Raw genomic sequence first — 25308 nt, 5'->3', positions numbered from 1 at the left:
TTGTAGTAGTCAGTTTGGAATGTATATTGTTTCATGCACAATTTGCTCACTCAAAACGCTGCACATTTATCTGCCTATTCCTGTGCAGTTTTAATAGTTTGTTTTGCTAAAGTTATAGCTGCTGATTATCCTCTGAGACTCAAATCGGTTAAGACATCCAAAATTAACTAGAGGACGATTAGGGTTTAGATATCTTTTGCATCCATTTGAACCAATTTTTGAGGCTTGGAAATATTTGAAATACAAGTAGTATTTTTTTTCTCATTTTGTGTACCTTATCCTCACTGTGTGTGGTATCTATTAACCTCTTGAGACCTGAATGTCCTCATATGAGGACACGTACAGTAAACCTTCAGGGTCGAGAGGGTTAACCAAGCGGCAAACTGTTCCTGTAAGAACTCCAGAACTGAGCCTATCAGACAGTTAACTTGTTCCAGGCCATGGTGCTCGCACCACGACGTGAACAGTCGCCGTCGTGCGGCGTACAACCTCCTCATGGAGGAAGCTCTGGAATGGAGAAGGGTCTCTACTACCTTGGTAGAGAGACCAGCCGCTATGAACTGTGCCCCCTCAGGGGCCTCAGCCACAGCCTCCACAGCTCTGGGCGGGGGTGAACCAGGGTTCCGCCCGCCTGTGAGAGGAGATCCCTTCTGGGGGGAATTTCCCACGGAGGGCCCTCAAGTAGGGACACCAGATCCGCAAACCATGGCTTGCCCGGCCATCGAGGTGCTCCCAGGAGGAGACGGACTCCATCCCGGCGAACTCTCTCCAAAACTCCAGGGAGCAGTGCGATCGGGGGAAAGGCGTACAGGCCTAGCCTTGTCCACGACTGTACCATGGCATCCAGACCTAACGGGGCTGGGTGAGGGAGAGAGAACCAGAGGGGACAGTGCGAGGTCTAGCATCTTGTCCATCTCGCAGCCATTTTTAGCTTCCTGTTTACGCGACGTCGCCCGCCGCTGACGTCACGTCCCAACGCCTATTGGTCAGATTACACACGTGGTTCAGAACGCAGTCACACAGGGGCGTTCCTATAGCGTTTCGACGCAGCTCGAGTTCCGAAGGGGAACATATATTACTACTAATAAAAATGGCTTACTGTCATAATCCTTCCTTTACTTGCTGTAATTGGAGGACTTCTGAACTTAAATTGTGGTGGTAAATGGTGTCCTACAAAAGGTCCATAAATAAGGTGTCCTACAAAACTGGGGTAAAACAAAGGGTCCATAAATAAATGATTTAAATTTTTTCTCTGTTTCTAATGATTGGCTCTGGATTTAACAGGAACCTGCGATGGTAAAGGAGGTATGGAAGAAAAATTAAAAGTGAATCACTGGCTGCACAGATAGGGGTTATTTCAATCACATGCTGTCAAAACGCATTTCTGTGCTCATTTGTCTGACAAAAACTTGCTCATCAATCCGAGACTAGTTGGGGAACAATACCTGTTACACTAAAATTCAGTACTTCAATTAATCACAGAACTGCACATGTCTTAAAAAGACATATTTCTAGAGAAAAAGGTTTACTAGAATGCAGCATTTTCTTCCTATATATGCTACATGCACATCCAACCATTTCTGAACATCTTATACTATGCAGGGTCACAAGAAGCGTGGAGCCTACACAAACACTCACACACTACATACAATTTAGAAATGCCAATCAGACTACAACATGTCTTTGGACTGGGGGAGAAGCCCTGAGGAAACCCATGACACACGGGGAAGAACATGCAAGATGAAATAAAACCCCAAACCCTGATGGCATGAGGCAAATATGAAAGTGAATGTGACGTGACATACGGCTAAGTATGGTGACCCATACTCAGAATTTGTTCTCTGCATTTAACCCATCCAAAGTGCACACACACACCGTGAACACACACCCAGAGCAGTGGGCAGCCATTTATGGGGAGCAGTTGGGGGGGTTCGGTGCCTTGCTCAAGGGCACCTCAGTCGTGGCCGGCCCGAGACTCGAACCCCCAACCTTAGGGTTAGGAGTCAGACTCTCTAACCATTGGGCCACAATCTGCCCCTGCCCAATAAGGCATTGTTAGCAATTATGAGTCACGTCTCCAGAGCTGGGGTGTACAGCACAGTGGCTAAGTGGTTAGCATGAGTGCATATGTGTGTATATGTGCATATATGTGTATATGTAATATAGATGTATATATAAACACACACACACACACACACACACACACACATATATATATGTATCATTCGTCATACCAGGAGCCAGTAATGTGAATGTCAATGATCTTTACTATACAGGCTATTATTACTATTTAGATTTGTGTGTTTGTCATGTACCATTCTAAACTAAGCGCATTGCAGCACCCCCTATCATCAGAACTGTGTAACTGCAACTGCCGGTTATTCCATAAATTAATCAGGCAAATATTTAAGTTTTATGGAGTCACATACTATGTCATTTAATGTTTGCTTTAACAAATCAGAAATATTACATCAAAATTATAAAATAAAGCAGGCGTATCAGACTCAGCCTCTGGAGGGCGCCAGTTATACAAAGATCTACATTTCTCTTCCTTATGAGATTGAACTCTTTAAGCAACTGAGATTGCAGTTAATATTTGCATTGCCTTGGCACTCCAGTTTGGCATCCATGATACAAAACCATAGATTTATTTATTTATTTATTATTATTTGGATTTTCACAATATATTACTGTACTTATGTTAGTTGTCCCAAATACAGACCAAAAGAAGTCATATATTTATGTCATCTAAGATACATATATTTATAAATATAAATCATATTCCAGTGTAGTAATAGAATGAAATCAAGCATTTTATGTTATTATGTTATTAATAGGTCTCACTACAATCTGCAATCCTTCGGACTGTTGAATCCCATAAAAGAGGAATGTATAAATTGTTTATAAACAATTGTTTATATATACTGCTATGTAAGGCTCTTCCAAGCAGCTGGACATCATTTCCACTCTAGTGGAGAGATAGTAGCTTATAATAAGATCATCTTGTGCTGAGAGAAACCATGTGCTATCTGGGAAGCAGAGCAGTATTTACCACAGGCTGCCTTAGGCAGAGTAGGCTCGCTGGCTGATATTGTTTGCCCATAGACATATCCAAGGGTGTGAAATATATACAAAGAAATATATTTGTGTTATTATTCAAACTGTAGCTTCTGACCTTTACAATTTCCTAGGTTTTAAGCTTTGTTTTCCTATCCAGATATACACTTCATATTCACAATGAAACCCTGGGTAGGTGGCAGGTCTTGTCCACCCAATGAAAGTTTGATTTTTTTTAAAGAGAAAAATAACACAGCATGATTTGTAACTTCTGATTGGCCTATAGCCAATTGACAATAATCTGTCTGCAGCAGCCCCAAACAAAGCCCCGCTCCCGCAGCACAGATTTTTCATAGTTTTTCACCACTTGCCTCATGCTACTGTCAGTTCAACACGATTACAGGCTCTAGCCTAATACTGACTGGTTTTTTGAAGGCTTACCTACCTTTGTTAATTTGTGATTGCTGTGCAGCAGCTAACGAATGCTCATAATCTGACCGGCATTAAATTTTATTACTTTTCTTTGACTAACGTTACAACTTTATGTATTGAGCGATGCAATGTTTTTAAGCATAAAAAGCAGTATCAGTGCTACCTGTGTCTCTGTTGCTGGCACATCAGAGAATACAGTACAGCTTTACCCTGTAAAAGCACTGCTCCTCCCCAGTCCTCATCAAGTGCTCCAAAGCAGACCCATCTCTCAGCTATTTCTGCCCCAGTCCAGGTAATTAGTAATTTGAATAAAGACCCATTCCAGCCAATATTGCTAATTACACAAATTGTGCTTTAGGCAATATATTCAGTTCATTTAATCATTCCAGGTAGCATACACGACCAAAGGTCTTCTGTTCTGTGTGATGCACACTTGTTTCCCATGACATAATACACAATACCAACAATGTTGTATTTAATTTGTGTGGCGACATGTGCATGTGACAAGGGTGATTGCCCACCCAAATATAACTGGCTGGAACCGGCCCTGCTGCATCCTGTATAATTTCTTAAAACCTGTTAGGAGGGGACAAATTAGTTTACAAATCTAAAAAAAATTGTTGTTGCTTTTTTGTGTAAAACTTCTACTGAAAAAATGAAAATGTTTAATTTCACATATTTGCAACCCCTCTCCATGTTTATATTACATAGATACTGTTCGGGTCAATCTGATCTAGTGAAAGAATGCAGGTGTTATGACTTTTGACGCAAGCCTTTTTTGTTCCCGTCGGAAAACTCCACCCGCAGTGGAGTGGACACTCTGTGGGGTAGGAGAAAACATAAAGATTCTCTGCATGGGAGTCCTACCAACATTACACTCTGCAGCAACATACTGTATGAGATCTCTGTCAGTGCTTTACAAAATGAGCAGCAGATATAAACAGCCCTGGACGCATGTGAACAAATTTCTTTGACCATGACAGTGAAATAGAGTAGGATGTGTCTGAAGATCAAGGTATTTTCTGAGTCTGATGATTCTGATTATGAACCAAATAAGAAAATTGCTATTCATATTCTTCCAAGCAAGATATTTACATCAAAAAATGTTACACCGCTAGATCACTACAAAACAAACACAAAACAAAACAGTGTATATAACCTCTGTACAATACATGTACATATTACATGGTTTATCTTTTTTACTCCTCATTACATCTGCACTATTTTTTTTATCTATATGTATCTTTATATCATTACTGTACATTCTGCCCAACATTTCACATTCATCTTGTAATCTTGTAACCTTTCACTCTGCACATTCCTCTTCAATGCCATAGCCTTAGAACCATTTCTCTAATTCTGTAATTCTTAATGATGTCCACACACCTCTGCACAGTTATAGTTATAGATTTTTTGGATAATTAAACATGCCCCTGGTCAAACTGACCTAGGAACATCATTGCTGTTATGTGAAAAACGAACATAACAGGGGTTTAAACAATATTCACACAGTAAACCTATACATGAAATGTTTTAAGTATATAGATGCATTAACTTGCCATAGCATTATTGTATTTCACGATATACAGATACTGACGATGTCTGTAAGAAAGGCAGCCAGAACTGGTAAGGATATTTATAATGACATTTAAACCATCACCCATGCAGGGTTGTTTTGCTTGGCCATGAATTTACAGAAAGGGTTTGGAAAGCCATTTAACTTAAGGACAGAATTTTTGGATGTTTACATATTATTTTAGGCACCCAGGTCATCTTTTGTTATACAATATGGCTGACAGTTTTATAAGTAAAACCCCCCTGAAAAGACAAATATCCTTGAGAGCAACATTTAGAGGAACATCTATCATTAGTCTCCAGAAAATATCCTGCACAAAAGCGTGTGCTTTTTCGTGCTGGTATGTTGAGGTGTGTGAATTATAGCTGATTTACTGGTTTCAGATCCAAGGGTGGTTGGTGTCTAAGAATGACTAATGTGGAAGGAAAAAAAATAAAGAAAACTGAAAGTGAAAGAGTTTCCTGGCTGCCACAGTGCTCAGTGCACGCCCCCCCGACACACACACACACACACACACACACACAAACACCCGACTGGGGTGTTGGCCTCCATTATATAAAGCATCACAGTGGGAGGCAGTCTCACACAGAACCAAGGACACAACGACAGTCTCTAGGACGGAGTTTCTAGGACGGAAAATCTGACCTAATCATGATGAGGACCTTATAAATCCCCACAATAATGCTTCCGAAGAAAAGTAAAGGTAAGGCAATGAAATGACGGAAAACTGTAATAACAGCAAGCATGGTGATAGTTATTTGGTTTATTCAGATATTATTATTATTATTATTATTATTATTATTATTATTATTATTATTATTACAAGACAAACATATATTACTCCTAATAAAAATGGCTTAATGTCATAATCCTACTTTTACTTGCTTTTTATTTGTAGCATCTGGATAGAGTTGTAGGCATAGAAACGGCTTGTAATACAGAAAATACCGTTTTATTCTTGTTCTGAAATACTCCAAAATGCTGTTTTGGATGTACCGAGTAAATACTATTACACAGGAGATGAGGTTAATGCAATAAACGCATTTAGTTAAATTACTGTCTTTTCCTTTGCATATTCCCAATTTTCCATGAAACTGGGACTGTCACATTGCGCGCGCGCGCGCACACACACACACACACACACACACATGCACGCACACACACACACATGCACGCGCACAAGCACGCACCCCCTACCCACACACACACACACACACACACACACACACGTATCAGCGCCACCCCGGTTATGGAGTGAAGTGGAATAAGCGCACAGCGTCAGAGACTAACGGTAGATTGCGCACCGTTATGTGTTATCCAGTTTATACAAGTATCTGCACTTGAGTAAGCAACAAAGAAGCAGTTTGGCGAAAAATAGGAAAATATATACATCACAGTTGATAAAAACGACAACCAGATGTGTCCATGTGGCGCTCTATACATAATAATGTCCATGACAAAATGTCCATGTGGCGCTAAATACATAATAAATGTAAACAAATAATAAGAACTATTATTATTATTATTATTATTATTATTATTATTATTATTATTATTATTATTATTATAGAGAATAATATCCATTGGATAATATTGAAGAATTATAGTGCTATTACGCTGCAGTTCTTTTAGGGACCGTCTAAAAAGTGCGAAGCTTTGGACGACTTTATGAGATATATTAACGACCATTCTGGATGTAAAATGGTTTTTATAAGCCTGCTATAGCTTTCACCTTTCCAACATCTATACGACCGTATAAAGCAGGAGTGTGCAGTATATTATCCAGTTGGTGAAGCTTTTCAGTACAGCCATGCAAAAGCTCACCCTCACCCTTACCCATACTGTGCCAGCCCTGTGGGCATAAGATTGGACACCCCTGTTATACAGTATCTAAAAACGTAACCCTATCTTCAGTAACCACTTCAGCCTGTTGACAGTTGTCGTGGATCCAAAGAGCTGGTATTGCCTTTATTAGGTTGTTAATATTGTTTGTTAACCTGCTAGCTGCTGAAAAAAATGGCTTCCTTGAAAGATATAATAATAATAATAATAATAATAATAATAATAATAATAATGTTACATGTTTACACATTATCTCTACTGCTAAATTTGGATTCAATATTAAAATCGCCCAAGTCACATTGACATGTAACACATTGTTACATTGAAATAAATCATGTGAACATCCTGTTCATTAAAGTAGTAGGATTATCCAGTCACTCATATTACACCAACAGAAAACTGTTTCTCCATTCATACAGGTAACTTATGCTGTATTTGCATTTGACTTTGCACTTTTGACCTTGGAAATGGGAAGTCAGTACTTTAATTTCTGTAATTTTCAACCGTGTATTTGAGCTACAACATAGGAAAAAAACTTTGTGAGCTTTGCACTTGATTGGAGATTGGCATTCATCAACATATACACATGAGTACAAAGAAAACCAGCTTTTTAACCATTTTAAATAAGGCAGAAACTATTATTTATTTAGATTCATCTAAATTGCTTGGTTTGTCTTACAAAAATATTTACACACAACTATACTAAAAGATTGATGAACAAGAACCACTGCGTTAAAACAGTACGTAATAGTACATGTTTACTTATTACATGAACTTTTAAATCTTGCTAATGTTTTAATATACTTTTATGCAACTTAAAGTAAATGTTCAGTCTCATCAAGGAAACTAGAAATATAAACACCACAGCTGACTATTTAAAACCCGTTTTAAAATAATTTTTAAAAAATAATGCATAATTTAGGCTAGCTTCATCCAAGCTTGGATCTTTAAATGTATCATACTGTATCTAACTAGACTCAAGAAAAGAAAAGTCTGTGGATACCTGGTTATCACAGCCATTTATGCTTGTTTTGAGTCTGGGCCTCCTAATTCCAGTGAAGAGAAACTAAAATGTTACAGCATCCAAAGGCATTGTAGAAAATTCTGTGCTTTTTTCTTTGTGGTCACAGTTTGGGGAAGAATCTACACTGGATGTAATGGTCAGGTGTCCACAACCCTTTAGTGTACATTTCAATACAATAATTTCAATTGAAATGATAATTATGACCCCTAAACACCATCATTAAAATCCTAATATAGAAGAAACCTAATGTAGCACCACTGAACATAAATATGAGGTCATATTATGCATTACCATTGTTTAATGTATAGGACATTAGTAAATACAACATTTTGGGAAACTGGATGTTGTTGTAGGCTTGGATGGTGATGTTAAGACCTGTCACACTGGCAAACACACACACACACACACACACACACACACACACACACACACACAAACACACACCATTTTTATCGCCTCATTTTTCTAACAAGGTGATAGCACCATAGCGTTTACTATGTGAATTTGTGTGTTACTGATTATATTAAACTATAGCATTAATAATCAGCAGATTGAAAATTATGCAAGACTTCTATGACATTGTTTCTTTTATAATGAGTGTTTCATTTTCAAATTTCCATTGGTTTACAAATTGTATTTTTACAGGTGAAGCAGACGCTGAGTCTGAATGCACTACCGTGGTTGAACAACAATCTGAGGCGAAATACAAAAATAAGATAAAAATTGTAAACATATTGAAAAAAAAATATGATAAATACCAGAGAGAAGCAAAGGTACCGGATAATCCAGGTACATCTAATATATTTTCTTCTAATGATTATATGTATATATATATGTATATATATATATATTTTTAATAGCAATAATAACCACTAAAGGGCAATTTGTTCTTTTGGAAAATGAATTCAGTAAAGGATAGGGTGAAAAGTTAGCATTAAGGTATTCTCACATTCTTGCAGATGCCTCAGTAATCTTGGATTTCAACCAGAATGTAGAACAGAATCATTTGTCAGAAGCTAGCCAGCAACTTTTAGCACAGGAAGATCACCTCTTCAGACGCCAGTCATCAGATGCGGAAGTGACTTGCACTGAGGATGAGGAGGACAGTTTGCAGAAGAACTACGAAATCTTGATGCTTCATCTAAGAATGGCTGTCAATGATTCCTTTAACAAGGAGAATCAGGAGAAACTGAGAAGTGCTGTAAAGGTTATACATCAGCAGGAGGAACAAGACAGGCATTGGGAGAAAGCAACGGAAGAGAAAAGTCCATGCTGGAGGCCGCTAAGATGCAAAGAGATTCATGACATGTTACTCAAGGAGTTAATCGAGGTACGGCTACAGCAAGCAAACAAAGAAGAGAACGGGGCAGACAACCTGTCCACTTCCCTGAAGAGAGAGGTGTGTCGGATGGGCAAGCGCATTCAAAATGATCTACTCCAAGTTGTCCAAAACGTGCAGCAGTGTTATACATCAGACTTTGACATTTGCAATGTGTATGTTCAGCTCTACCATCAAGCTTTCTCTGCAAAACTGTCTGAGTTTGCTCAAACCAACTTAGACATCCAAGACTGCACCTACATACTATGCTGGATTCATGGTTACTATCCAAAGTAAGCGACAGGTGATAAAACATGCTCATGGATGAGAACTAACAAAAAAGTGTACAAAAAAAACTTTATTATATTTTTTAAAATGTATTTTTCAGGGATATTTTGAAGCAGAATGAGCTGGAGCCACACATCAAGACTGAATCATTAGGAGCTTTGTTAACTGAGGAAGTGCGTAAGGCACTAGAGGAGCAATATCTGTCACACAAAGAGGTGAGGCAAAATAACAGAAGATTTTCAATACGTATAATGACATAAGATGTCTGGACAGGCTGAATTGAACACAAATAAAATCTGATTAGCATTGTTCATGCTTCGGTTTAAATATATTTCTTAGTCAAATTGTATTAAGAGTTTGCTTAAAATAAAAGTATGAAACATGGTCAATTAGAGTGGAACGTATTTGGGAACTACTGTACGTGTCTGGATGAACTCATAAGGAACTCAGGGCTCACTCATAAGGAAGTTTTAAACATCAGAGAATTAAAGGGCTGGCAAAATTTTATGAGGAATAATGTTTTTGGAATTCAAGCCAGCTTTATCTGTAATTTTTAATGTTTACGTTTGTCCTATGACAATATCCTTTATGAACATGTTTGTCCACAATTCACAATTCTAACAATTATGTGTGGATATTCTGAATGTTTATGATATTCTAAGGCCAGATTATATATCTTTTTCTATAGATTGAGGTCAGGACATGGTTGTCCAACGCTCTTAAAAAAGAGGAGGAAATTTGGCAGACGAGTAATAAACCTGAGCTCATTGATGGGTGCCACATCTCCAACCTTGCTTTGGATGTTATTCCTGTATGAACAATACTGGTTTAACACATTTTGTTCTTGACACACATGGCTGAAATGTTTCATCCTGAGATCATTATATCGCAAATATTTTATTAGACTATTAACTAGATTCTATTTCATACAGATACTAATTTGAAGATTAAAATGATATAATCTTATTGGCAGAAAATTTAGCTGCATCCTAGAAATACATGAAATTATCTAAATTACCTGTTAGAGGTTGAAATGAGTAAAATATATTTAGAAACTTAGAAGTTTAACAGCCCTCTATATGTTAAGAGGTAGAAATATTACTTGAAATCCTATATTCAAAATATTCTTACAGGATAAAATCTCATTTCTTGAACCATGGTTGTCATTTGGTTATAAAATACATTTCTTCTTGTTTGAACCATATATCATAAATAAATGAATAAATAAGTTATTCTCTGGTTTACAGATTATTAACGGATCCATGAAGGAGACGGTGGATATTCTGGTTAACAGAGATAATGCTCAAAGAATTCTGGTTCTGATGGAAAGTTTCCTAATGAGGTATACAAAATAATCCTATCACACTGAATGACTATGTTAACAGCTTTATATTTAGAGTCTGTATAAAAGCCCACTACCGGGTGCTTGCAAGGCACTTAACCTTCAGCATTGTGTTGGCAAAAAAAATGAGATAAACTTCAGTCACTTTGTACTTAAGTCACTTTTTTTGCCATCCATCAAATGCCATAACTGTAGATATAAATGTAAAACAGTTTGTTTAATATGAATGCCCCAATCCCAACCTATGCATTGTGTCACAATAGAGAAGCGTAGATAAAGAAAAATGCAGTTAGAGAGTTTCAAAAACATTCAAGTTCAAGGTCAAAAACAGCATTCGGGTTCAGGCAATTAGCAAAAAGGATATTGTGGAAACAGACAAACAGAGATTAAAAACCAGAGAAGGGCTTGGGGAAGTCACTGCTGTATGTGATAAAAGAAAAACAGAAATGAAAGAAAAAATATTGTTTCTCTTGACAGCTATAAGAAATCCTTGACTGATCTTAAAGGAAGGCACATCAGTCTCCCAGACATCCTGAAAGCCAGTCTGGTTAGCATCAAGCAGTTTCGGTGAGATTCTGACAAATAATAATACATATTAATGCTAATGTAAATACAGTGCATATAAGTAAACCTGAAGAGTTTTATCTTTGCTTTCAAGTATTTATTATTTACACAAGTATATCCAAAATTGTTTCAAAATGACTTTTGGTATGTAAAATGTTCAAGAATGAGAACAAGAATAAATGAATTACGAGACATCAAGGCATTTGCAAAAATATTGGAAGGTTTCAGGTTTGGTTCAGTTGTACTGTAATATCACACGGCTGTGTATCTATAGGGAGTATATCGAGAAACAAGAGAATCTCCCAGATGACAAGAAAGCAGCCTTGCTGTCCATTGTCTCAGAGATGAGAAACTTCTGTCACAGTTATTTTCTCAGCCCCATTCACAAGAAGCTCAAGGTATCTACAATTACCTCATCCACACTTGCATGTTTATGTCAGTGGTCCTTATTCACTGAAGCTGAATACAATCCCATGTCACTGTAAAATTATCAGATGAACATCAAAAGCTTGGATTTAGTTAAATATATATATATATATAAATGTCTATTATTTATTTAGTTGAGTAGTGAGAATATGCAGGATTATAATACCCAGTATATAATATGATACAATCAGAATATTAATTTTAGAGGTTTCTCAATGTTAAGGGATGAAATAGTGAACTTCCTCCAGTGTTTTCTGAAACTGCCAAAAGCAAAAATGTCTGTTTAAATAATTTAGTCTTGAATAATAGTATTAACTGAATAAAATCTTGAAAAAAGACCAATTCTTAGTAGATGACTTTGGTATTTGGACCCGAATATTTCCCTACAGGAGCAGTATCGTAAGCTGTGGACTCAAGCCTGGCTTTCAGAAAGTCAAACGATTGTTGGAGAGCTGATAAGCGCTCTGGAGGATATGGTCCAGGATTTCTCAGACATACAGACTGACTGCATGAAGGTCAGTCATAAACTCTATTAAAAAGAACTAACAATTCAACAAGAAAACATGAACTAAAAATGATGAAGTGAAGAAGTGGTGGTAAACATGTTGTGCCTGTGTGTGTGTGTGTAGGAGCTATTAAGCCAGCTGCATTTTGAAGTGATGACAGAATATGTGAAGAGAATGTTTAAGGTGAAACTGAAACTAAAAGACAAGGACGACCAAGAGGCAGCTGCAGGCTTTCTGTGTGAGGACAGCTTGAGAATAAACTCGCTGTTCATCAGAATCGTGAGTATGCAATATACATATATACTATATTCCATACATGTAGTGAGTGAGAAAAACAATATTGTTGTAAAACAATACACACACTCTTATATTACATATAAAATGTTGTTTTAATACTTACATTTAAATCAAATACCATATGGATGGAAATGCAGGAAATGCGGTTTTTAAACATTAACAAAACATCAAGGTCAAAAAACAGGCTTTTGTTATTCAGGCTTTCAACAACCAATAGTAATGAGACTAGGCAAAGGGCCAAAAGGCTTGATAATGTGAAAGCCAAACAAATACTTCATCATGAACTGTGTGAAAAAAGTCCTTTTGAGCTGTGACTGTAGCTTTAAAGAAAATCTCACCAAAAAAATCAGTTTTTCGAATAATCACTGTATTTTGTGGTGATGATTTAAATAGCAAGTAATTTAAGCATGTGCATATCCCCCCCACCCCCACCCCCACACACGCACACACACACACAAACACACAAACACACACACACATGAACACATTTCCTGCATGCTACATTTAATCACAAACAGATGTGCCATTCCTGTCTTACCCGCACACACACACACACACACACACATTTTGTTTCCACTGGGGTCTTAAAATGTAAACAAGATGTTGAAAGCAATAAGACTTTTAGGGGTTTAGGATTTTCACATGCATTAAGTCACATGCACACTATTCCAACAAAAGTGAAAGAGAAAGGTTATATTTTCACAAGCTAACTGAAGTCTAGGTGTTGACACATTAAAGACAAATACAGTTAAAAAAAAACTATTTTTAATTAAAGATGTGTCTGATGTGTCTAGCTGTAGATGATATGCTTAGCTGTAAATGATAATGTTGTCATTAGAAATGGATTTTGCATTTATCAAAGCCACCTCCTGAAGTTTCTTGCTATACAATACATTTTATCCTTATAACAAAATGAGCCGCTGTGCCCTTAAACATCGTCAATATGTCAAAATATGTTTGGTGTCTGAATTCGAAATCACTTTTTTATTTTCACTTTGCTGCTAACAAGCACGAGAATCTCACTGTCACTATGCCTAAATCATTACACACATCCCTCAGAAGATGTTGTTCAGCACTGTGTGAAAAAAAAATAAACAAAACAAAACAAAAACAAAACAAATCATACTCAACCGTTGCAGATTTGCCCTATAAAACAACAATAAGCATACAGGGAGGGTGAGGTGCAACATGTGAGACGTGTGCAGCCAGCTAACAACATTTTTTTCAAACTGCTGCTCATGGTAAAACACTCCTAGTAAAGCAGTGTCAGAAACTAAACTTATTATTTCACATTGCTTAACACAACACAGGTCACAACAAAGTCCTGGTTGCTATAAACATCGTAATGTTAGTCTTGATGTGTTAATGTTCAAACCTGCCTTAGATGTCTTTTTTACTAAAATGTAATGACAGACAAAAAGCACTGCACATGCTTGAGGATACTATTCAGCACAATGTCCTAGAAACTATTCAAACAGTCCTACACAAATGGATGCTTATCGGAATACATCATCGCTCTGTTCCTACAGGGATCTGAAGATAAATGGCTTTCCAGTATTTTACCTAAAATATCAGAAGTGGTGAGGCTGCAGGACTCAGGAGCACTTCAACTTGAGATTGTTACACTGGCTCAAATCTACCCTGACATCAGGTGAGTGTACACGATGCTCAATCTTGGCTTAGTTGTTAAGAAAGGACTACTGATAGGATGGATTTCAATCTGGCATTGTTGAGCCCTTAACCCTCAACAGCTCAGTTGTATAAATGCCAATAAATATAAAATGTAATCGCTCAGAATTTAACTGATACCATGGCACATAAATCCTAATCAGTGTTATATGAAATAACTAACAGTCATATATGAGTGAAGGTTTTTCCAAAACCATGCCAATAGGCTATGCTAATTGAACTCTATGTGTAGATGTCATGCAACATCACTTCTGAACACACATGCCTTTGCAAAGTTTGTTGATTATGGGTACAGGTTATCTGACTCATTTTTCTCTTCACTATTCTCATTATATTCACTATACAACTTTATTTTAGTACAAATGTAAGAACTTAAAAGTTACAGTAGTCATCTTTTTCAGGGGCTTTCACAGTTGAGACAGATACTAGTTTTTAGTTAGTATCTAACTTTTAGATCTAGTTTATTTTTAAAATGATAATATGCTAGCAGGTCATATTTACATTTTAAATATCTGATACTAACTGCAGGTAATGGCCATGTTTAAAAAAAGCTTTTAAACAGATAGAATTAAAAATATAAAGGTCATATCCGTACATCCTTTCTGATTTCATAAAAAATGGCCAAAACTTCCCAGTCCTTACTAAACAATGTGGTGTTCAGTCATTTAACTGGACAGTTTCCTTAACTCGAGCTTATCAGTACCACCTAAATGTTTTGTCTTGGCTACATTTCTTGTATTGAAAGCCTGGGTGTAACTTTGTTAAGGAAATTGCTTGGTCTCATGATTAAACTTAAAATAAAATCAAATAAAAAGTAAACTGTATACATAGTGCTGCACGTCTTGCTAATGTGAAAGTCTGATGTTTTAATGTTAATTATCATTTGATTAAACTTTAGGTCAGAAGCTCAAGTGATTTGAGATCATAAATAAAACTGTACCGTCATTTTCATCAGGATTCCTTCAAGTTATACATTTAATAAAACTTCAGTGACATTCGGAAAGCATTTTGCTTTTGGAAATGCTTTTAAATCATAAACTGGAAAATGAAAACATACTTTTCGCATTACTGTGTATGAAAATGAGGCTCTGTATTTTTTATTGAGAAATGATCCACATTATTCACATTTTCCATGGTTTGTGTTAACAGGGAATGCCAAGTCGTTGCACTCTTGGACCTGAAGGCAAACCTCTCCAAAGCAGAAGTGCGTAACATCAAAAAGAGCCTGAATGAAAACAGGAATTTACTGAATACTGAGTCTACAGCAGCTTTTTTCTGCAAAGTGCCTGTAAAAAAGAACTTACGGACTGTGTTTTAATAAATAAATAAAAAACTGTGCAGTATTATTATGTTGGCTTTGTAGAAGCCCACATTCTGTTTTCCTATTTAAGCTTAGACAAAAATTTATAAATAGTAAGCCTCCTCCTAAGGCTTTCGAGCCACATGCATCAAATTCGGATATGTTGTAGAGCCTGGCCACTTTGTTGCATTTACTTTTCTAAGCGATCTGAGTACCGGTACTTCTGCTACCGGGTCTCAAAGTGGCCTTTTTTCCCATAGACTCCCATTATAAACTTTGGAGGTTTATAACTCACCAAGCTTTTGAACTATCTACCCCAAACTCGGCCAGTTCCTTTAGGGTGATACTCTGAACAAAGGTTTAAATTGGTGTACCGACTGGCATTCCGGTTGTCCCGCAGCCCCGCCCCCAAAATATGCAAAATCCAAAAACTTTTTACAACATGGACATGACAACTTCCTGACGGGTATTCTGATGACGGCACTCGACACCACGAATGGACATGTGACATATCAAAACACTCAGCACAATGAGAGGAACTTCCTCAAGAGTATTTGGATGATGTCACATGCCCATCTCCACTTGCCTCCAAATGTTTTGGCACCCTATCTTTCTGTCCACTTGCCTCCAAAAGTAACACTGACCCTTATGTCCACTCGCCTCCAAAAAGCACCGGCATTTGCGAATACTTGCACCGTCAAAGCCAACATCAAAGTTTGTCGTGACGAACTTTACAAATCTAGTTGCATTTTATTATCTATTAAACCTTAATGCTTCTAAATACATTCTGGTTAATTTTACATGCCTTTGTGTATAAGTATTCTACAAAGTATAGTACGTAAGCTAATGTTGCACATTTTGCTCTCAGTGTTGGGGGAATATCGATAATATGCTATTAAGTGTTTTGATGAATAAGAAAATGATGTAAGTCATATACTCTTTATGGATGTACAGTATTATAATGTATTGTGTAATGTGAGTAATGTATTGTGTAATAAATCATACATCTCTTTACATTTTTTGAGTTGTGTTTCTTATTATTATTATTATTATTATTATTATTATTATTATTATTATTATTACGATACTCTATTACTGTTGTAGCATCTGGTACAGGTCATTTAGTTTTCCAGTTTACAATTTTATTGAGGGTCTGCATTCCACAGTGTCACACACACACACACACAACTGGCTCCAGAATGTCTGGATCCTACCACAAACCAGATAACCCCATGCCACTTCTCTGGTTGAATCCATATTGACCCTCAACCAGAACACACACACACACACACACACACACACACACACAACACAATGGGACATTCCTTTTACTAATAAAACAAGTAGATAAGATACTTGTAAGATTCTTATTCTTATAACCCTGTTGTAATGTGTTTCCTCTGTTAAGGCTTGCCTGACTTAAAATTATTTGCTCCTCACTTTCCTGACAAGGGTGTATTTTATTTATGTATCAGAACACAACACTGGATTAACATCAGTTATACTTTAATTACTGACCCTGGCATGTGAAGGTATACCTGTTCTAATGCTGTATGTCCTTTTAAGGTCTGATGTCAGAAAGTATACAAAATTATCTGTTTTTCATTTCCCTAATGAAAGTGCATTTCTGTTTTGTGTTTCATTTTCCTTTATCAGAGGATCAAGTGTTTTATCAAGTGTTTATCAAGTGTTTCTTTGCCTTTATCAGAACACAATATCGTAGTAACGTCAGTTACACTTTGATTACCGATCTGTGTATGTAATGTACCGCTGCTTTTATACAGTCATTCCCCTTCATGTTTAGTATCCAAATGACCACAAAGTCATCGGTTACTCATTTTTCAAACAATGGTGTATTTTATTTGAGCACGAAAGGCGCCATACCGTCTTAATACCCCTTGGATAAAACTTTAAAGTCATCTAAAAGTTTTATAGCTAAACCACGCCCACAGACACCTGAAACAAAGGGAGTTTTTCCCTCCGAAATCCGGGCCGTAGTATTGGCCATCTCCCCAAAGATGGGTGGAGTTCGGGACCTTTAAAATGTCACAAACACCACCAATCTATGGTCAGATTTTCGGAATAGCTTAGAGACGACTCCATCTTCCTTCATAGAACTTCCGGCAAGCTCCACTTCCCAGAACCATCTTCAGGAAGAACATCTGACCCCATCCTGACTGAGATTTCTCCGTTACATCCAGACTCTTGTGCCGCAAGCCAATGCAAGTAACCGTTTCCTCTACCAATCAATTTAGATGCGTATTTTATGTAGGAACCTCGCATTGAATCGTAAGGTGAATTTAAGTTTCTGTGACGATTTCCCAGTAAGGGTGTGATTTAATTTTGGAGTCTAAGCTTGCCATTCCTTTCCTTCCTTTCTAATTTCTTCTTGTCCAGTCGCTTCCTCCCTTTCCCCAATTTCAATTTCTTTTGTGTATTTTATTTTCATCTTTGTTTCTCTATTTCTTTTGTTTGTTTGTGTAGTTAGCTTTATGTTGGGTTTGTCTCATTCATTAAACGCCATATTTTTGTTCCACAAGTGATTGTCTCTGAGTATCGCTCACAAACTTAAGGTACCTGCAACATCTGGTCTGAACTACATGCTCTATTAAGTTAATTTAAATTACGGTGTAAAGTAAAAGGGAAGTGAATCTTTCTTGGCCGGGAAGATACCTCCTTCATAGAATTAATAAAGGTTACACGGCCTGTTTGGCGGATGAAGAGACCAAATACGTGGAACGTTAATTCCATTACCGTCAATTTCAACTTAGGTTAAAATATTTAGGAGTCACTATAACACGTTATAATTACTTATAAATATTTACATTGCTTCGTGAGCCAAAATTGCTACACTGTGTACGCTTTATTTAGTAAATGTGTTAGTATGTAATTATGTGTTTATGATTAATATGTGGTAGGAATAATTTTTCATGATGTTCTGTATTGTCATTGAACAATTAAGGCTCCATTGTCATATTAATTTACAACACGGCAATGGATAACATCAGGCAGAAAATTCAGACCAAACAATATGATAAATAATGCCAGAGATAATATTTCTGTTTTTGATCAGTACTTAGACTGTTTTACTTATAGATTTATTTTCACCGATTTCTTCATCAAAATTATGAACCTGCATGCTGCATCCTTTCCCCACATGCTTCTTTCAATAGATACTACCAGTAGCTACCCAACCCATTATAAAAACAATGAATTCTTCCCTTAGCACTGGCTATGTGCCGAAGTCTTTTAGGCTAGCGGTTATCAAACTTTTAATTAAAAAACCTGACCTCGACCCAAGCCAGCCGTACAACTATAGGCCAATATCAAACCTCCTTTTTATCTTCAAGATACTAGAAAATGTCTGTAAGTTGAAGATCACATAAATAATATCACAAGGGTAGCCTTCTTTCATCTTAGAAATATTGGCAAGAAAAAAATATGATGTAATTACATGATGCAGAAACACTAGTTCATGCATTGTTACCTCTAGGTTGGATTTTTGTAATGCTTTCTGTCTGGATGTCCAAGTAGGAGCATAAACAAGCTCCAGTTAGTCCAGAACGCAGCAGATAGAGTCCTAACTATAACCAGAAGATATGAAGACATCACCCCTATCTTATCCACATTTCATTGGCTCCAAGTCAAGTTTCGCATTCATTATAAAACACTATTACTAACCTATAAAGCACTTAATGTTCTTGACCATAGGACTAAGTGATTTTTTTATGATTCATCACGTGTGCAGGCTATTTGGTAATACCTCAAGTACAAAAGGCTACAGTGGCGGGCAGAGCTTTTATTTCCAGAGCCCCACAGTTATGGAACAGCCTTCCAATTAGTGTTAGGGACTCAGACATATACTTCTGAAAAGCTGCTTCGAGACAACGTGAATTGTTAAAAGTGCTATACAAATAAATTTTATTGAATTGAAATTAATTTAGTTGGAAAATTTTGGAGAGAGAGTTTCACATGTTTCCTCCCAACTGCTGAAAACATGCCAATGGGTAAGCTGGCTACACTGCAGTAACGTACCCCTAGGTGTGTGTGTGTGTGTGTGTGTGTGTGTGTAAGACAGGATAGTCTCTGGATCCACAGAGAGGTCCACAGAACAAAACACGCACTTATTAATATAGTCACAGAGTCTGTCGATGCTATAATGGATAGCGAGGAAGAAGATGTAGCAAAGCGCTATATGTGTTCAATGCTAACTTTTGTGGAGGCGCAGCAAGAGGGGGAGAAAGTGGAAAATGGCGCCAATGATAAAACCGTGACAGATATCTCTCCGACTGCAAACGATTTACTGAAAATCGAAAATTGGATTTGTATTCTGGAAATACAGTGATGGGGAAAATGAAAGTAAAAGAGGCTGGAGCAGGACGGAGTAGACCCATTGAACAGCAATCATTTATTGGTCTTGCCCCTGAAGTCACTGTGAGGAGAGATTTTGAAATTCACTAATTTAATGCATCAGGTGGATAAAGGATTGAGAAGGGGCCATGATGAAGCAGAAATTATTGAAGCTGTAATAAAAGCCATTAGCCCAGGACTAAGCTTACGCAATATGCTTGAAATCAAAAGAGATCTCACTCTCTCACAGCTGAAAGTAATATTGAAGGGACATTTCAAGGAGGATAGTTCTACTGACTTGTACTACAAACTGATGAGCATTACACAAAATGCAAACGAGTCTCCACAAGCCTTCCTATTTAGAGCTATTGAGTTAAAAGAGAGGTTGCTGCGCACGTGTGAAGAAGGTGGTGAATATTTTAGTACAGAGCATATTCAGAAAAAGTTCTTACGCTCAGTGGGCACAGGTTTGAGCAGTGATCATATAAAATTTCAGCTGAGGCCGTATCTGGATGATTCAGAGATCTCGGATGAAATGCTGATAAACAAAACAAATGAATCAGCTGGTGACGAGACAGAGAGACTAAATAAACAAAAGAAGAACACAGGGAGTAAAGTGGCAAAAGTACACCAGCTGTGTTCAGAAATGCAGCCCCATTCTGGCAAGCAGGCTGAAATGACCACCAAAGAGTTGGTTAATAAGCAGCCAAGTGACATCTTCAGGCGAAGAGTCAAAGAGGCATCAGCAATGGAGGGACAGAAAGAATCAGAGCTATATGAGATGGTTAAACTCCTGAGAGAGGAAGTTGCAGAACTCAGGAAGATTCAAAACCACCCTCCCGAGCGTATAACCAAGGGAAGAGCCAGCTACCGGAGAGGGTGCAGAGCTTGTCAGGAGAAAGGTGAGGAGGATCTATATGAGCACTGCTTCAGATGTGGAGTTGTGGGACATGCTGCCCGTGGTTGTAGAGCAATAAAGAATCCAGCCGAGGGGAGGAGAGATGTAAAGATATCTGTCCATTCAATGAAACCAGAAAGCTCCACCCCCATTCTGAACTACATTGATCCACAAGAGAAAACCCAAGAGCTCCTACGGCAAAGAATTAAACAACTGGAAGCAGAACTTGAACAAAAAGGAAAGGCTGAGCATGCCAGAGCTACCACCTACATCAGCCACATTCTTTTACAGCGTCATGCTAAACTGGATAAACTCATTGGTCCAAGATGTATGGTTGACTGCTTCTTTGAAGGTGTGCCGGTAAAGGCACTCTGGGACACTGGATCGCAGGTGACCATCATCAATGACGAGTGGAAAAATACCTGCCTTCCCCATCTACAGACACGGAGCCTGAGTGAACTATTGAGTGAAGGTGAAACCCTCACTGGTCAAGCAGCAAACCAAACAGACATTCCCTTCTCTGGATGGGTGGAGCTGAAACTCCAACTAGGGCTAAAAAGAGGGGCTCAGGTAGAACTGCTGGTGCCAGTGCTTGTCTCAAAGGAGCAAGGCGTGGGGCAGCCTCCAATCATTGGCTACAATGTGATACAGCATCTGGTGTCAAAGGGAATGGAGCAGCACCCTGGTGTTGTCCCAGAAGTGGTAAGGGAAGCTTTCTCATTCAACTGCAGAAAATCTGTTGCACTGATCCAAATAATGCAGAACGGGGACCAAGTGGAAAGGGAGGGAATAGTAAAGGTGGGAAGGATTAATATAAGAGTGGCAGCAGGACAGACGACAACAGTAAGTTGTAATGTTAGGACTGGTCAGCTTGCTGCAAAACAGGAAGTCCTGTTCGAACCAGAAGATATCCCACAGTGGCCTGAGGGGCTAAATGTAGCCAGGATGGTAGTTAGTCTTCAGAAGGGGAACTTAACAAAAGTACAGATCCCAGTTACCAACAGCAGCAATAGGGATATTACTCTCACTCCTCGTACAGTCCTGGGACGAGCAAGTCAGAGCCATATATCCAGCAGACACCCAACCCGTCGTTGTGACATCAGACTGGAATGTCAGTAGTGGTGATGGGATGGCACGAGTAGCAGTCACAGAAAGTAGAGAGGGGACAGGTGTACACCGCGTTGTCAACACAGTCCAAGATGTTAACAAAGAGCTGTGGGACCCACTGGTGTCGATAGATCACCTGACACCCGAACAACAAAGGAAAGTTCAGCAACTGCTGAGAGAAGAATGTGAAGCATTTGCAAAGGATGAGGATGATGTGGGGTGCATCCCATCACTCCAGCTGAAAATCAGGCTGAGTGACACGTCTCCAGTAAAACGTACGTACGTCTCTGTGCCAAAACCACTACACAATGAGGTAAAAGCATATCTGGAAGACCTCTTAAATAAGAAATGGTTTCAGAAATCTCACTCTCTGTATGCATACCCAGTAGTCTGCGTGCGAAAGAAGGATGGCAGTCTTCGCCTCTGTATAGACTACCGGGAGCTTAATCGCAAATCCATCCCAGACCGTTATCCCATTCCTAGGGTGCAAGACATGCTGAACAGTTTAAGTGGGAGTACATGGTTCTCAGTCCTGGATCAGGGGAAGGCGTATCATCAGGGGTTTGTGGAAGAGGGCAGCCGACCCTTTACAGCTTTCATAACACCTTGGGGCCTTTATGAATGGGTCCGGATCCCATTTGGCTTGTCCTCGGCTCCTGCTGAGTTTCAGTGCAGTATGGAGGAATGTTTGCTGGGACTCAGAGACAACACCTGTCTTCCATACTTAGATGATAACCTTGTACACAGTAAGACATTCGAGGAGCATCTCAATGATGTCAGAGTAGTACTACGCCGTTACCAGAGTCATGGGATAAAGCTTACAGCTAAAAAGTGTGAGCTTTTTAAGTCTGAGGTAAAGTTCTTGGGAAAAATAGTGTCGAAAGGGGGCTACACAATGGACTCCAAATAGATTGCACCTGTACCGTAAACCCAAAATGGTGGGTGACCTAAGACAACTGCTGGGGTTTCTGTCCTACTACCGCACATATATTCCTGGATTTTCTCAGATTGCCAAACCTCTGTATGAACTCTTGTCAGTGAGAAAGCTTTCAGAAAATAGTGCAAGCTGTAAAAGCCAGGGTAGTAAGAAGGAAGGAGGAAAAGGGCGAAGAACAGCTCAACTTCATGCCAGTCAGCCAATATCATGGACAGAACACCACCAAACTGTCCTCAACCAACTTCTTGAGTTCTTGCTGAACCCTCCAATCTTAGGCTACCCTGATTTTGAAAAGCCCTTCATATGATGCATCACAAGTCGGACTTGGTGCTGTACTGTATCAAAGGCAGCAAGGGAAACTGATAGTCATTGGCTATGGGTCACGGACACTAACGGCTCCAGAAAAGATCTATCATTTACGTTCTGGGAAACTGGAATTCCTGGCATTGAAATGGGCCATTTGTGAGTGGTTCCGTGAATACCTATATTATGCCACCTCCTTTGTGGTCTATACAGACAATAACCCGTTGACATATGTTTTGTCCACGGCCAAGCTCAATGCCACCACTCACCGATGGATAGCAGAGTTAGCCGACTACAATTTTACCATCAAATATAGACCAGGTCGCATACACAGAGATGCTGATGTGCTGTCAAGGATGCCTCTGGATATGGAAAGTTATATGCAGGCCTGTTCACAGGAGACCAGCCCAAGAGTTGTAGCTGCTGTCACAGATGGTCTTCTTGTGAAGTCAGAGGAAGAGGGGCCCTGGATGTGCCCTATCGCCCTAGCGAAAGTTTGTTCTTTAGTAGAGCAGGAACAAGGGGAAGAACAGATGGCTAAAGTGACAACTGAGGAACTGAAAGAGGCCCAAGAAAAAGATCCAGTGCTAAAAAGGGTACGAGAGTATGTGATGACAGACCACTGGCCAAAGTTGATGAGACGTGACCGTGACAATGAGGTGACTGTACTGTACAGACAGAGAAGCAAGTTATACCTGGACGAGGAAGGAATACTATGTAGGCACTCAGCAGGGCGAACTCAGATAGTGCTGCCTAGCAAATACCTCCAGTTTGTTCTTAAGGAGCTTCATGAGGAAATGGGACACCAAGGGGTGGAGCGCACACTGAGTCTCATCCGAGAAAGATTCTATTGGCCTCACATGCGGGGTTATGTGGAACATTACGTTACCAAAATGTGTAGCTGTTTGAAACGGAAACATCCAAACAAGATGTCGAGAGCACCATTGGTAAATATAGTAACTACTTACTCTTTTGAACTGGTGTCTGTAGATTTTCTGCATTTAGAGGGCTGTAAGGGTGGCTACGAATACATCCTTGTGTTAATGGACCACTTCACACGCTATGCCCAAGCATACGCCTGTAAAAATTAGTCAGCAAAAACTGCAGCAGAAAAGATCTTTGGCGATTTTGTTCTCAGGCATGGATTTCCCACCAAACTTCACCATGATCAGGGGAAGAAATTTGAGAACAAGTTGTTCACCCAGATGAAGGAATTTTGTGGTATCCAACACTCCCACACAACCCCATACCACCCTGCTGGAAATGGACAGGTGGAAAGGTTCAATCGAACATTGCTGTCAATGCTCAGATCCCTGCCGAGTCAAGCAAAGTCTGATTGGAAGAGCTCCTTAAACAAGGTAGTCCATGCAAATAACTGCACACGAAGCGAAGTAACTGGGTATGCTCCATACTACCTTATGTATGGGAGAAACCCAAGGCTGCCCATTGATTTATTGTTTGGCCGGAAGCCAGGAGAGTGTGGAACTTCACATGATGATTATGTCGCCAAGTGGAAAAAGCGCATGGAGGAAGCGTATGAATTGGCATCAAGAACAGTCCAAAAAGAACAGAGTAGAGCAAAGCACAGCTATGATAAGAAAATACATGGAGCAGATCTCCAGCCCGGAAACAGAGTACTGGTGAGAAATTGTGGAGAAAGGGGTGGGCCGGGAAAACTCCGTTCTTACTGGGAGGATCAAGTTTATGTTGTGACAGAAAGAAAGTATGAAGATGGCCCAGTGTATGTAGTGAAGCCAGAGCGTGGCTCAGGGGTAGCAAGAGTGCTGCACAGAAACTTGTTGCTGCCCTGTGATTTCCTACCCATAGACAATAGCGACCAGAAGGAAAACAAATTGCAACCAAAGAGAAAAAGGCACACACGTCAAGTGAATGTGGTGGCTGAAGAGGATTCAGGGGATGAGAATGACTGGAGATGCTTAAGGCCACTGTCGACAAAGCAGCTTGCAGAGAGCACAAGCCGGTTGGGTTTAGAGGAGGATGAGCTCCAGTTAAGAGTTATGGGTGGAGAGCTAGACCAGGACCTAGATAATG

The 25308-nt window shown here is 38.9% G+C and overlaps 1 protein-coding gene across 1 annotated transcript; it reads left to right on the top strand.

Moving 5' to 3' along the window:
* The first annotated feature begins 5637 nt into the window (after nucleotides 1–5637).
* On the top strand, nucleotides 5638–16675 carry LOC132843349 (tumor necrosis factor alpha-induced protein 2-like). Its single transcript, XM_060866600.1, has 12 exons — nucleotides 5638–5768; nucleotides 8577–8720; nucleotides 8891–9542; nucleotides 9638–9752; nucleotides 10226–10348; nucleotides 10785–10879; nucleotides 11357–11446; nucleotides 11718–11841; nucleotides 12259–12384; nucleotides 12499–12654; nucleotides 14202–14323; nucleotides 15511–16675. Exons 1-12 carry the CDS (start codon nucleotides 5747–5749, stop codon nucleotides 15677–15679), a joined length of 1938 nt encoding a protein of 645 aa, XP_060722583.1. The 5' UTR covers nucleotides 5638–5746; the 3' UTR covers nucleotides 15680–16675.
* The last annotated feature ends 8633 nt before the right edge of the window (nucleotides 16676–25308 follow it).

This window comes from Tachysurus vachellii, chromosome 3 (genome assembly GCF_030014155.1).
Source record: "Tachysurus vachellii isolate PV-2020 chromosome 3, HZAU_Pvac_v1, whole genome shotgun sequence".
Lineage (NCBI taxonomy): Eukaryota > Metazoa > Chordata > Actinopteri > Siluriformes > Bagridae > Tachysurus > Tachysurus vachellii.
This window is presented reverse-complemented; position numbering and strand designations above follow the sequence as displayed.